This window comes from Nelusetta ayraudi, unplaced genomic scaffold, assembly GCF_046127955.1.
Source record: "Nelusetta ayraudi isolate G7.1 ecotype Tasmania unplaced genomic scaffold, CSIRO-AGI_Nayr_v1 ptg000185l, whole genome shotgun sequence".
Classification (NCBI taxonomy): domain Eukaryota; kingdom Metazoa; phylum Chordata; class Actinopteri; order Tetraodontiformes; family Monacanthidae; genus Nelusetta; species Nelusetta ayraudi.
The window spans coordinates 161,030-175,000 of NW_027466234.1; the positions used below are offsets into that span (position 1 = coordinate 161,030).

General features: G+C 59.4%; 2 protein-coding genes across 2 annotated transcripts in view; both read left to right on the plus strand.

Moving 5' to 3' along the window:
• Positions 1-143: 143 nt before the first annotated feature.
• On the plus strand, positions 144-11,378 carry cep170bb (centrosomal protein 170Bb). The gene is made up of 19 exons (XM_076015285.1): positions 144-240; positions 1,113-1,250; positions 1,462-1,551; positions 1,632-1,710; positions 1,834-1,892; positions 2,040-2,157; positions 2,262-2,360; positions 2,455-4,091; positions 4,224-4,391; positions 4,554-4,662; positions 4,765-6,489; positions 6,583-6,826; positions 6,918-7,074; positions 7,393-7,434; positions 7,979-8,119; positions 8,674-8,762; positions 8,869-8,962; positions 9,035-9,086; positions 9,205-11,378. Exons 2-19 carry the CDS (start codon positions 1,146-1,148, stop codon positions 9,414-9,416), a joined length of 5,220 nt encoding a protein of 1,739 aa, XP_075871400.1. The 5' UTR covers positions 144-240; positions 1,113-1,145; the 3' UTR covers positions 9,417-11,378.
• Positions 11,379-11,931: 553 nt separating this feature from the next.
• LOC142881182 (uncharacterized) overlaps positions 11,932-13,971 on the plus strand; it is a 2,572-nt gene continuing 532 nt past the window's right edge. Inside the window, exons 1-3 of the mRNA XM_076015290.1 lie at positions 11,932-12,205; positions 12,683-12,928; positions 13,317-13,971. The exon at positions 13,317-13,971 is cut by the window's right edge and continues 532 nt beyond it. Coding sequence (XP_075871405.1) covers positions 12,010-12,205; positions 12,683-12,928; positions 13,317-13,867 — 993 coding nt within the window. The 5' untranslated portion in view covers positions 11,932-12,009 and the 3' untranslated portion in view covers positions 13,868-13,971. The remainder of the gene's footprint in view (positions 12,206-12,682; positions 12,929-13,316) is intronic.

A 13,971-nucleotide genomic window follows, 5' to 3' on the forward strand; every position in this document is an offset into this window, starting at 1 on the left:
TCTTGACGCAGCGGGTGGTTGCTGGTGCGTCAGGAGGAGGAGGAGGAGGAGGAGGTGGAGGGAGGCAGGGATGCCATAGCAGCAGCAGCAGCAGCATCACCGAGCAGCGCCGCGCCGCGGAGGGATATTTCTCTCTCTCACTCACCGTCGGCCGCCGCCCCTGATGCCGAGTCCGCCTCGGTGCTCGCCGGTGCGGGTGTGAAGGAGGAGCAGGAGGAGCAGCAGCTGGAGGAGAGAGAGGTGAGGGGAGGGATGCAGCTGGAGTGGGGGAGGACAGGGCGTGGAGGAGGGGAGGGGGACCTGTCGACCGGCCGTCCGTCTGTCTGTCCGTCCGTCTGTCTGTCTGTCTGTCTGTCTGTCCGCCTGTCTGTCTGTCCCACCGACCCGCGGTCCTCTGCCGGTCTTTGTCCGCCGCCAGCGGCTCGTCCTCGGGGCTCTCGGCCGCAGTAGCCGCTCCTCCGCTCCGGCCTGCAGCACCAGGACGAGGCGCTGTGTGTGTGTGTGTGTGTGTGTGTGTGTGTGTGTGTGTGTGTGTGTGTGTGTGTGTCGGGTGTGGCTCGGTCCAGGTGAGCTGCAGCAGCCACACTGTAAAGATGATGATGATGATGATGATGTCACAGTGCCACAACGGCGGCATCACGGAGGTCACGTGATGATGGGATGAGTGACAGTTGAAATGTGATGATATGAAGTGAGTCTGCCTGTGTGTGTGTGTGTGTGTGTGTGTGTGTGTGTGTGTGTGTGTGTGTGTGTGTGTGTGTGTTGAAGATGAAACCTCCCACTGGTCTGCTGCTAACACCTGCTGATGCTAACATGCTAACCAGCTGTGGCTCTGTCAGCGTCTGGCTGCTGATCTGCTGAGTGTGTGTGTGTGTGTGTGTGTGTGTGCGCGTGTGTGTGCGCGTGTGTGTGTGTGTGTGTGTGTGTGCTGCTGACACCTTCACCTGGTGGACAGAGGTCCTCACAGCAGCACAGTGACCCTCCACCTGCCGCACCTCCACCTCCTGCCCAGGCGGGGGCGCTGTAGAGGCACCTCCACCATCTCCACGTGTTCAAACTGGCTTCTGTCTCTCTCTCTCTCTCTCTCTCTCTCTCTCTCTCTCCTTTCCCAGGATGCACTGGGCTTTCCCAGCAGCTCTGTGAAGATGAGTGTGACGTCATGGTTCCTGGTGAGCAGCTCGGGGACGAGACATCGTCTCCCCAGGGAGATGATCTTCGTGGGCCGGGAGGACTGCGAGCTCATGCTGCAGGTGGGGCTGTTGAGGCCAATCAGCTGATTGACTGATGGATGCATTGATTGATTGACTGATTGATTGACTGATTGATTGATTGACCGAGTCAGAGTTTGAACCTTCAGACAAGAAGAGTCAAACTGCTGCTGCTGTTGTTGTTGGATGCTAACGCATTAGCTGTGTGTGTGTGTGTGTGTGTGTGTGTGTGTGTGTGTGTGTGCTGTGACAGTCTCGCAGCGTGGACAAGCAACACGCTGTCATCAACTACAACTCCACCACGGATGAACACCTGGTCAAAGACCTGGGCAGCCTCAACGGGGTGAGGAACACACACCCACACACACACACACTCACACTCACACACACACACACACACACCTGAACGTGTGTTCTCCACAGACCTTTGTCAACGACCTGAGGATCCCTGATCAGACCTACATCACCCTCAAACTGTCTGACATCATTCGCTTTGGATATGATATCCTTTGCGTCGCATCCGTCTGTCCACCAGGGGGAGCTCTCGTCGTTTGTCCTCTGTTTTTTTGTGTGCGTGCGCTCGTGTGTTTGCGTGTCAAGTGAATTCTTCTTAACAGCCACTCACATTCTCACGTCTACGTCCTGGAGAGAAGTCAACACAAGGTGCCAGAGGAGGCGCTAAAGGTCAGAGTGTGCGTGTGTGTGCGTGTGTGTGTGTGTGTGTGTGTGTGTGTGTGTGTGTGTGTGTGTGCGTGTGTGTGTGATTTTACAGTCTGTCGATGTTTTTCCTGTGCCTTCCATTGACGAGTGGGCGCCCCCCTGTGGTTGCAGCATGAGAAGTACAGCAGCCAGCTGCAGATGAGCCTGAAGGTCTCCGAGGGCCGGAAGGCGGAGCTGGAGGAGCAGACCAGAGGCGAGAGGACCTGCACTACCAAGACGGGCCAGCAGGGTGCGCTCCGCTAAACACACCGACAAACCATCGAGCAGAGTCGCAGAGACGCTCTGCGACGTTAGCGCCTCGTGATGTCACGGCGCGAGTCTTGTGTGTTTCAGAGGCCCCAGTGTGCCGGCCCACCCCCCTCTACGGCCAGCCCTCCTGGTGGGGGGAGGAGGACTATGGGAGCAAAGTTCACTCCGACGACCCCCGCGCAGGTGAGTGGACGCCTCCTCTTTCAGCGAGCCCGACGCTCGCTCACCGCTAAGCCTGAGGCGGAGTCAGAGAACGTCTGCTCTCTGCCGCCGCCAGACGTCCACCGGGAGGCGCCGCCCCTCGACGCAGAGGTGGGCGGTCCGCTGTCGGACCCCCAGCGGAGACACGTCTTCCCGTCGTACCACCGCGAGCCCAGCTACTTCGAGATCCCGACCAAGGACTTCCAGCAGCAGCAGCACGCCAAAGGTCCGGGGGCGGAGCTACAGGAGATCCCTACCAAGGACACGGACACGCCCCCGGCGACCCCGCCCTCCCCGCCCACTCCGACCCCGCCCATCGTCCAGAGCCACGCCTCCTTCACCATCGAGTTCGACGACTGCACGCCGGGCAAGATCAAGATCAAGGACCACGTCACCAAGTTCTCCACCCGCCAGCGCAAGCAGCAGGCTCCGCCCACCAGGGTGGCCGCCGAGGAGATTTCGGCGGAGAGCAAGGTGGCCGATTGGCTGGTGCACAGCGACGTCACCCTGATGAGGCGGCGGCCCACTTGCGAGGACGTTTACAGCACCAAGAGCGACCTCGCCGTCAACATCAAGACCCTGAAGGGTCACCACCACGAGGACGGCACCCAGAGCGACTCGGAGGACCCCGTCCTGAAGGGGAGGCGGAGCAAGTCCCAGCACTCTGTCCAATCGGAGCAGTCGCAGGCGTCGCAGCAGACGGTCCAGTCGGCTCAGTCGGCCTGCGGTCAGCCGCCGGCGCCCACGCAGATCCTGCACCAGCCGCTGCAGCGCTCGCCACCCGGTACGCCACCAGGGCCGTCCTCGCCCGCCGGTGCCGAGCCGCCCCGCAGTCCTCCTCAAGAGTCCCCCGCTCCCCCCGCCGCCGCCGCCGGCGCTGGCGGGGAAGCACCCAGGCAGGGTCCGCCCGAACACCTCACCCAGCAGGCCTTCATCATCGAGTTCTTTGACGACAACCCGCGCAAGAAGCGTTCGCAGTCCTTCACGCACAACCCGGCGCACGCCGACTCGTACTCGGCCATGAAGGCCAAGCTGGAGCGGCGCAAGGGCGGCGAGCGGCCGGCGTCGGTGCACGGCCACGTCCCTCCCACCCAGCAGGTGACCGTTCCCCTGAAGGGCCAGGGCCAGGGCCAGGGCCAGGGCCACGGTGGCCCTCAGCGGTCCAGCTCTCTGAAACGGGAGAAGACGGAGGGGGAGGCGGCCTCGCCCGGCTCCTCCTCCTCCTCTCGCTCCTCCTCCGGGATCGTCATCAGACCCTTTGGCAGCGTCGGGAAGAAGTCCAGGCTGGCCCAGGAGTTTGCCGCTGAGCTCCTGAAGGATTCCGCTGCCCACCGGGACGCCTCTCCGACCAGGGACAAGACTTCCCCTCCACCCATGTCGGCCCCGCCGGTGATGGTGTCCCCTGCCCGGGTCAGGATCCCCTCCCCGCAAGAACCTCCCGCACGGTCCTCCGTCTCGTACCCCACCTCCCCCCTCCAGGCCCTAGCACCCTCCAAGCCCTCTGCCCCTGCTCCCGCGCCCCCCACCCGAGACCAGACCCCCTCCCCGGCTCATTCCTCCGGCCATCCAAAGTGTCCCGCCCCTTCCGCCGCCGCCGTCCGTCAGAGGATGAGGACCGAGGAGGACGACAGCCTGAGCGACGCCGGGACCTACACCATTGAGACCGAGTCACAGGACAAGGAAGTGGAAGAAGCTCGGAACATGATCGACCAGGTGAGACCCCCCCAACCGTGACCAAACCACCGTTGCGTGGTTGGATAGTTTTAGGGAAGCATGAAACCTGCGACCCCCCCCCCCACCCCCTTCCCTCCACGTGCCTTCATGCATGACCCTGTGATCCCCCAGGTGTTTGGTGTCCTGGACTCTCCAGAGTACAGCGAGGTCACCACAGGGGTCTATAGACCAGTGATACACGATGGGAGGGATGAGCTTCCTCCTGGTGGCAGCTCTGTGGACCCCCTGCATGTCTTCATCCCTGCTGCTCTCAGCGGCTCCCCACCTGGCCCCACGCAGGTAAAACCCCACAGAGCCAGAACCAGGAGCACCGCCTCTCGCATGTTCTCGTCCCTCACGTGTGCTTCTGTGCTGACGCTCCTGCCGCTCCTCCCCTCCTGACTGTCCTGTCCTTCCTGTCTCACCTTTTGTTGTCGTCACAATGTGCGTGTCGTTGTCCAGCTTGCACCTGCTCCAGGATCAAGCCTGGAAGGACCAAAGTGGGTTTCCCGCTGGGCCAGTCTGGCAGACAGCTACGCTGAGCCTGGGAACTCTCCGCCTCCGGCTGAAGGTGTGGAAGGTGCGCCAGCGTTTTGTCCGGGCTTTTCTTGGATTCGCGAGATGTGATAAAACTAAAGACAGAACCGTGTCCTCCGTCGTCCTCTTTTCTCAGATCTGCAGGCGTTGAGCCGCTCGGGGGGAAGCAACGTCTACGATGCCTGCGAGTCAGAATCAAGCCAGCCATCCAGGACGAGAAGGCTGCTGCCCCCACTGCCTCCCGAGAAGCCAGACGCCGTGACTCCGAGTATCCGGATCCGCCACGAACCTTATCAGGTCCTGGACGTTCCTGATCGAGTCCCGGTCGGTCCTCGCCCTCGGGAGGCCAACCAGCGCCTCTCGGTCCAGGACGACGTGGATCCAGACAGTTTGAGTGACGCCAGCCGGTCGGATGACACGCCTGTTTTGGAGACGTCGAAGAAGATCCAGTGCGGGACTGGTCCGACATCCCCGGGAGCCACCGGTCCTCAGTTCAAGGCTCCAGAGAAAGTCTCTCCTTCCACCAAATCCACCTCCTTCTACATCGGATCTGAAGACAGCTGTGGGAAACACGAGCCGGCCCGCAGCCCGGTGCAGTCCGACAGGTCCCGCGAACCCCCGGTAAAAACGCCTCCTACCACCGTCCTCATCCGACACCTGAGCGGACACGAGCCCAGGAGGTCCGGCGTCAAGCCAAACAGCTCCGCGCCAAACCTCCGCACACAAGACAGAGAGTCCCTGCCGGGTAAAGACAACTGCATCGTTCGCCAGGAGAGCTTCACCAAAGAGCAGCCCAGCGACACCACCCAGATGAAGAAGCTTCCCCACATCTCCAGCCAACCGTCCATCAGGGACATGGAGCACAGTAGGGAGAACCTGCAGGACAGTCCTTGCTTTCTCCAGGAGGCCGAGGGAACGCTGTCCTCTCTGGACACCCCAAAGTTCCCCTCGTCTGGCTCTGGTCGCAGCTCCAAGAGAGGAGGCTCCTCCACCCACATGGATGACTCCCTGTCTGGGGAGTCGGACGTGGACACGGCCAGTACCGTCAGCCAGGTGAGCAGCAAAAACGTCCCCGTCGGCTCTGCGGGCAAGAAGCGACTCCCCATCAGCAGCCTCCAGAAGGAGAAGTCCTCCTCCAGTCCGTCCATCCAGGAGAAGGGCCGGCAGCTCACTGCCCGGGAGAGGCTCTCGGAGAAACGCAGAACCCAGACGACTGCCGACACGGGAGGCCGGACGGAGACGGGGAAACGCTTCCACATGCGGCGCAGCGCCGGCAACCGGGGATCTCTGGACCTGTCGGAGGGTCAGCAAGGTCCCGGTCCTCACTGGACCGAGACGACGTCCTCCGACCACGAGATCTCCCGTCCGTCAAGTCGTAGCAAGAAGCTCAGCGCTCCCCTGCAGAAAGAGGACAATGGCAAGACGTCAAAGACCGTAAACCAGCAGGTCCTGACCAGATCCAACAGCCTGTCAGCGCCTCGGCCCACGCGGGCCTCCATGCTTCGCCGAGCGCGCCTGGGGGAGGCGTCCGACAACGAAGGCGCCGAGACCGACAGGGGCTCCCAGAACTCTGACCACACGGCCACGGCGGCCAAAGTGTCGGCGGAGGGGAAGAAGCTGTCCAGGCTGGACATCCTGGCCATGCCCAGGAAGAGAACCGGGTCCTTCACGGCTCCCAGCGACAGTGAGATCGTCTCCGGCGGCAGGGCCGCCGCCTCCTCCAAGCGCAGCTCCGAGTCCGCCGCGACCAGGAAGACGTCCCTAGGCGACGGCCAGCATGCAGCGAGCAAAGGGGGCGGAGCCCAAGGAAAGCAAGCAATGGCTCGCACCCGATCCACCGGGGCCAAGTTCCCCAGCGCCGGTAGGTCCAGTCGACCTGTGTCTCTGGTTGAGGTTTTTGACTCTTTAGAACTCTTTAGAACCTTCAAGAACATTTTTCCTCTCGCCAACGCAGGTTCACGTCGCACGCACAAGACTTCCGACTTCTCCTCGTCTTCTGAGGAAGAGTACCAGATGAACGCCGCGGCCGTCAAGTCCAAACGCCCCTCCCACACCTCGGGGGCCGCTCAGACCCAGCGCGGCTACCGCACGGCGGCCGCCCGGTCCAAGTCGGTGTCGCTGGAGACTGAGGAGGACGAGGACCAGAACGACGTGGACCCTTACCAGAACTGGTCCACGCACAGCGCCGAGATCGCCAAGTAAAGACCAGAACTAACCAGTCAGCTGTGTCCAGTGGTGCCCGTGCGCTCTTCTGGCTCTCTGGAAATGTGTCTCTGTCGCCCCCTGCAGGCTCAGCCAGGACCTGGCCAAAGACCTGGCCATCCTGGCTCAAGAAATCCACGACGTGGCCGGAGACGGAGACTCCCCCGGCTCGGCGGTGGGCCCGGCCACGTCGCCCGGCTCGTCGGCCAACACGCCCGGCTCCGCTGTGTCTGCAAGGGAGGAGGTGCGAACCAAGACACACACACACACACACACACACACACACACACACACACACACAACACAACACAACACAACACAACACAACACAACACAACCATGCAAAACACCTTCACGTCGAGCAAACTCCAACACTCTCCAAGCAGGAAGCAGCTACCGACCGTCACTCCAGCTTCCTGATTGGCTGTTTGATGAACCGTTGGTATTGTGAATGGCGTCTGAGTCCTCCTGGCTGAACCGAGTTTGAACCGAGTCTGAAGCGAGTCTGTGGTTCAGTGCTTCAGAGTCTCACCGCGCTGCATTTCTCTGCTCTGCTACACAGGAACCATCTCACCCATACTGCCAGGGAGTTCCACCCTCTCAGGTGTCCAACTCTGACTCATCAACCCCTTCCTGCCCCCCCCCATGTGTCTGGTCCTCCACCTCTACCTCACTCACCCTGACACGCCCCCTCTCACTGGTGTCAGATGAACACTCAGCGGTTTTAAGTTCATGTCAATCAAAGTTAGTGAGTGGGCACAACTCAGCCAAACCCGGCAGCAGCTTCTGGTCCTGCTGAGGGACCTCCGCAGTGAGGTTTGGCTGAACCACCTGGGTCACCTGATCGAACCCCCTGCTGACCCCGCCCACACTGAGATGAGCTGTTTGGTTTTGTGCTCGCTCGGTAGTTTTGCCATTGACGGACTTCATCGCCTGCACTGGTTTCAGTGGTTTCAGGCCGGTTCATGGAGCTGCTGACCAGTAGGACTTCCCTGCACCCCCCCCCCCCCCCAGCAGAACTCACTGCACTCCACCGTCCAGCTGCATGTCGACTCAGTTGCATGTGTTGATGGGGGCGGCGGTGGCGCCGCCTCCTGGTTGGATGAAAGATCTGTTGTAGTAGTTCGGTCCCTCTACTCTCGTTCCAGCTGGTCCAACATATCCCCGAGGCCAGTTTAAACTACCAGAAGGTCCCTCCGGGTTCTGCTGCGGTCCTGGACCTGGACCCTAACATGAACGAGCCGGAGGCCGGTTCTAAGCAGCAGCGCCGGCCGTGGAACCGCGAAGAGGTCACTGTCCAGTCGCACTCAGGCCACGTTCACACAGCAGCTCGTGGTTTCCACCGAGGTCCACAACCAGCAGCCGAGGCCTCCATCCAGAGTCCAGTGGCTCTGAGGAGCAGCGGCAGAGCAGAACCAGGCTCAATGAGACCGAATGTGAAAATCAGTTCAGTTCAGTTTCCATCTGGCTTTGATTCCAAACGATTACACGACGTACACGCCCCTCAGAGGTCCCCGCACTTCCTGTTTGGAACGGCTCACAGATGGATCTGGGCTGCGGGAGCGCCCCCTAGGGGCTGCACCTCTTAGCGCAGCCACATTTGGCGGTCTCGCTTTCTCCCGAGGGTGGCGCTAGATCAACCGTCGCTGAGTCATCAACGTGCAGCAGGAGCGGAGCGGTAATCAGTCTGAGGGCGGGCGTGGCCAAGCCGAGGCCCCACCCCCTGCAGGAAGAGGAAGCGGCGGCGAGCTGCAGTGTGACCGAGGCGACACATGCAGCTGCTGTGATGGAGCTCAGTCAGGCTGTGGGTTTTGTGGAGCTCAGCCTGGTTCTTGTCTTCCAGGTGATCCTGGATAACCTGATGCTGAACCCCGTGTCCCAGCTGTCCCAGGCCATCCGGGAGAACACGGAGCAGCTGGCTGAGAAGATGAAGTGAGGAGACCCCAAGATGTTACCCTCAGAGCTTCGGGAGGGGGGGGGGGGGATTAGGACGGTGTGTCTAGAGGTGGACTGACTGCTCCTCTCTGTGATCCCCCAGGGTTCTCTTCCAGAACAAGGCCGAGGTCTGGGAGGAGATCGAGGCCAAGATCAACGCTGAGAACGAAGTCCCCATCCTGAAGACCTCAAACAAGGTTCCTCTGAGATTCCTCTTGGCCACGTGTAGTCTGAGTCTGAATGAACCTCTGCCCCGTTCCGTCCCACAGGAGATCACGTCCATCCTGAAGGAACTCAGGCGGGTCCAGAGGCAGCTGGAAGGTACGGAGACCTTTAACTTTAGTGGTCTGCATGAAGGTTGAGGCCTGAGGGCGGCGCTCCAGACACCTGGAACCAATCCATGGCTCCTTGACTCGTGTGCTTCTCTTCTTGGCCGTAGTCATCAACACCATCGTGGAGCCCGGTGGGAGTGTCCAGCCTGCAGCCGCCGCCGCTGCCGCCGCCTCCGCCTCCACCTCCACCTCCACCTCCACCCGACCGCCATCCAGAGAGAAGAAACCCGCCGCTAGACCCCGAGGGGCCCCCACCAACGCCAACGAGGGCACCAGGAGAGCAGCTCGAGGGGCTGACGTGGCTCACTACATGTCCTGAAGAGGCCACCGTAGCACATCTGGACAGTCGGCACCGCCCACACTGCCTCCTCGTCCTCCTCCTCTTTCTTCTCCTATAGGAACCATGTAGATGGTCTGGACAGACCAGCCAAAAGGCTTCCGTCTCTCTGCTGGTGGACTGAACGCGGTCAGGGCTGCTGAAGGTCTGAGGGTGCATCCAAACCTGCTCCTGTTCCAGGTTCCAGAGTTCCAGGTTCCAGAGTTCCAGAGCTCTGATGAGCCGTTGGGAATCAGAAACATCTTGGATTCCAGGTTTTGGCCCTGAGTTCTGAGCAGCCTGTAGCCTCTCCAGCAGAGAAGGCCAACATCCTCCCCCTGGAGCTGAACCCCGCCCCCTGCTGGTAGTGTGGATCCACTGCGACTGTCCAGATCAAGCGTCTGTCTCTGAGTGACTGGTCCATCAGAACAAGAGCTTTCCGTAACTGTAGATGTGCTTCTGCATCGCACAAGCAAAGCAACTGTTAGCCACTGCTGCTAGCCTGCCATGCATCGATGAACGCTTGGCCTTGTGTTCGAACTCATTCTCTGTCCCCGCCACAGCTTGAAGAGGAAGAACCGACTGCTCGGCAGGAAGTCCTGCACTGCCGCCCGTAAAGGAAAAATTCCAGTAGTTTCCATTTTGAGGGAATGTTGAGTCGCTAAAGTGCTTCGGGATCCGCCGCGAGTTCTGAACGTCTCCGACGCCCTGCTGCTCGCTAAATGTATCACCTGTAAGAGCACAACAACAAAGCAAACAGGAGGTGGACATGACGGAGGAGAAGTGATAGAAAGGCTCCCCCTGCTGGACAAGCTGTCAACAGATTGTATTCCATAAAGAAACTCCCAGTGGGAAACTGGCTCCTCTGCTCCGTTAGCGTCGTTCACACTTTTAGAAAAGTGCTAAAGATAAAAAAAAGTATTTACAGGTTTTTTTTCGCCGCGTGAGTGTAACCTGGGTGTGTAGCTGTGCGTGTTCACTGTGCGTGTCTGTGTGTGTGTGTGTGTGTGTGTGTGTGTGTGTGTGCGTGTGCGCGTGCGCGCGCTGTTGTAGCTGAACGTTGTGTTTGACTTCTCGTGCGTGTTTAAGCAGCTGTGTGTTGGTTGGTGCAAAGACGTACGACCGTTAGCCATCGCAGTCACATGTTTCACATACGATTCCATGTCAACAGAAGGTCCCGGTAGTTGTTAGCCACCTTAGCAGCTTAGCACAAATGCTAAAACCTCTTAGCATCCCCACCAACACACAGCGACACCACTGGCAGTCTTTCTGTTGAGCTGAAAGCTTGTTAGCCTGCGAGAGGAAGAAAACTATGATGCTAACGGCTAAAATCAGGCTGTTTCCTGTTGCTTCCAGTCTGCATGCTAAGCTAAGCTAAGCCAAGGCTGCTAACTGTGGTTCCTGTCTGAATCATTTCCTTCATCTCGGCCCCTTGACTCACAACACCGGGACTCGTTTCACTAAAAAGCACATGGCTGACGAAACCACAACCACCAGGTGGCGTGAGAGCGAGCGCTAGGCTAGCCAGAGGCCAACCTCTTCCTGACCTCTGGAGGTCAGATCCAACTGGATCACGTGACTGCATGGATGGGATGACGGAGGACAAAGTGTTTCCCAGCCACGACGGAAGAGATAAATAATATATTGAGCTTTTATTTTGTAAGGCGCATGTTTCCTGCGGCGGGTTGAGGGTTCGAGTGCAGCTGCTCACCACATGTGCACTTTTCTTTTGTTGGAAACGGGCGCGGCTGAGTCTTCTTTTTGATATTCCTCCTCCTCCCCCCCCCCCCTCCCTCCTCCTCCTGGTCGTCGCTGCTCAGAATGTACGGCACCGCAGCACGCAGCTGATTGGCCGCGACCGTGTGATGCCACACTGCTGCTGCTACTGTGATTGGTCCTTCGGCTCTGTGTGTGTTTTTCGTGGCATGCAAGCAGGAAAACAACCAAACGCTTTACCCCCCCCCCCCCCACCCTTCTGACCTGTGGCTGACTGACAGGTGTGTGTGTGTGTGTGTGTGTGTGTGTGTGTGTGTGTGTGTTGCAGGTCCATCTCACATGTTTGCAGCTGATCCTGCACTGGATTCCTTTTATCACCATGTCATTTATAATAAACTGATTTCATGCACTCTGACGTCTAAAGGTCTTCCTGATTCAGGGTCACGTGATGGTAGGAATCAGGTGTGTGTGTATGTGTGTGTGTGTGTGTGTGTGTGTGTGTGAGAAAGAGAGAGAGAGAGACTGTTTTTCATTTACATACCAAAGAATTTTTACTGTGCAAATTACCATAAAAATACAAACACATCCAGCACAAATACACAATTAAATTGTAAAATAAGATCAAGAATAAAAGATTAAAAAAATAAACAATAAAATAAATAAAAAAATTATATAATAAATAATTAAATATATAATAAATATTATATATCTAATAAATATTTTTGTCATGAACTGAACTTGGACTCCGCCCACTTACCAATATGAACGACAGTCAGTGCCGTAAAGAGAGAGAGAGAGAGAGAGAGAGAGAGAGAGAGAGAGAGAGAGAGAGAGCGTCTGCGCTGACGTAGTGACGCAGTATTGACACGTCAGCGCGCCAATGGCGTCGCCGCGGAGACCCACCGGAAGCGGAAATCGCCTGGCGCCCCTGTTGTTCCAGCAGAAAATGGAGTACCGACTGATCACGGCCGTGTCCGGCTTTCCGAGTCTTTACGACCGGAACTCCTCCACCTACCGGGACCTGAGCAAGCGTAGCGCCGCCTGGAGGCAGGTGTCGGCCATGGTCGGAGTCCCCGGTGAGTTCGCGCTCGGCTGCGGCCCAGAACCAGAACCGGAGCCGCGACGGCGGCGCTGCGGGGCTCCGAGGGCTGCGCGGGGAGCAGCTGCCTGGAAGTGACGTCACGGCCATGACACACAGCCACGGCTGAGCTCAACTGTCTGTCCGGGGGGGTCGGGTTCTGGTCCCTGTGCTCGACCTGGTGTGGGGCGGGGACCTGGACCGAGTCCAAGTCTTTGTTTTCGCTCTGGTCCGGTTCCAGGTCCCGAGTCTGAGTCACGGTCCTGGTCCGGTTACAGGCCCGAGTCCTGGTCCTGGTCCAGTTCCAGGTTCGAGTCCTGGTCCCAGCAGGGTGCATATCAGTGTTGTCGCGTGTGTGTATGTGTGTGTGTGTGTGTTGGAACAGATGGTTGTCTCGGTAACCCCCCCCCCCCACACACACACACACCCCCTCCTCTCGTCTCGTGTGTCATGTTGCGCCTCTGTCGCCCCCTAGAGGCCGAGTGCCGCAGGAAGTGGAAGATCCTGCGGGACCAGCACCGGCGCGAGCGGCGGCGCGAGAGCGGCGGGCTGCTGGAGCCTCGGCAGTGGCGCTACTCGGCCGTGCTGTCCTTCCTCAACCCGCTGGTCGACGCCTCCACGGCGCCCACCAACAGCTGGGCACCGCAGCCCCAGTCGTCCCGCCCCCACGACATGGCCGGCTGCAGCACCACCAGCGAGGGCCGCAGCTACGACAACTACGGTGAGTGCGGAGTTGGCGGCGGTGCTCGGGGTCGTGACCTTTTTGGCAGCAGTGTACACAGATCGATGTGAGTGTTGTTGTAACGAATGTATAGTTTAGTTTAGTTTAGTTTGTTTTTTTAGTGCTGCAACAGAGTAGTTTCCCAATTTGGGATCAATAAAGTCCATCCATATATATATATATATATATATATATATATATATATATATATATATATATATAATGAGAGGATGCCTTTGTTGATCTGCTGCTGTGGGTGTCGCAGGCTGATGATGTCATGTGTGTCGCAGGCTGATGATGTCATGGGTGTCGCAGGCTGATGATGTCATGGTGTCGCAGGCTGATGATGTCATGTGTGTCGCAGGCTGATGATGTCATGGTGTTGCAGGCTTCGCCGTGGCCGATGCCACCACCACGGCGGCGTCCTCGTCCTCGGAGCTGTTCTGGCGGCGGCGGGCGGCGTCCGTGTCGGCCGACGGCGTGCGCCTGCGTGAGTCCATGACGGACGTGATGTCGGTGGTGTCGGACGACGCGGGCGAGCAGCACGGCGGCGGCGGCGCCCGGCAGCGCGAGCTGCTGGAGCTGCTGGTGCACTCGGCCACCTCGCTGGCCGCCTCGCTCTCCTCCTCCCACCACCAGATGGCGGCGGGCGGCGCCGACGGCGAGCCCGGCAAGGACGGCTGTCCCCGGGCGCCCCGGCCCGGCTGGCTGCTGGGCCTGGGCGGCGGCGCCGCCGGTGGTGGCGGCGGCGACCAGGAGGACGGCGAGCCCAAAGACGACATGACGCTGTTCCTGCTCAGCCTGGCGCCGGCGCTGCGCAGACTTCCTGTCCAGAAGCAGTCGTGGATCAAGACCAAGATCCAGCAGCTGGTCCACGAGGCCGAGTTTGGACCCATCGCAGGCTCCTCCACCTTGGCCACGCCCTCCTCGCGCAGCTGAAGTCCCTTCCTGCGCAGATAGCGGGGCGACAATCTGTACAGCCACACCATGTAGAGGTCCGACAGCCGTGCTAATATGCTAACACGCTAACTGACATGTAAATC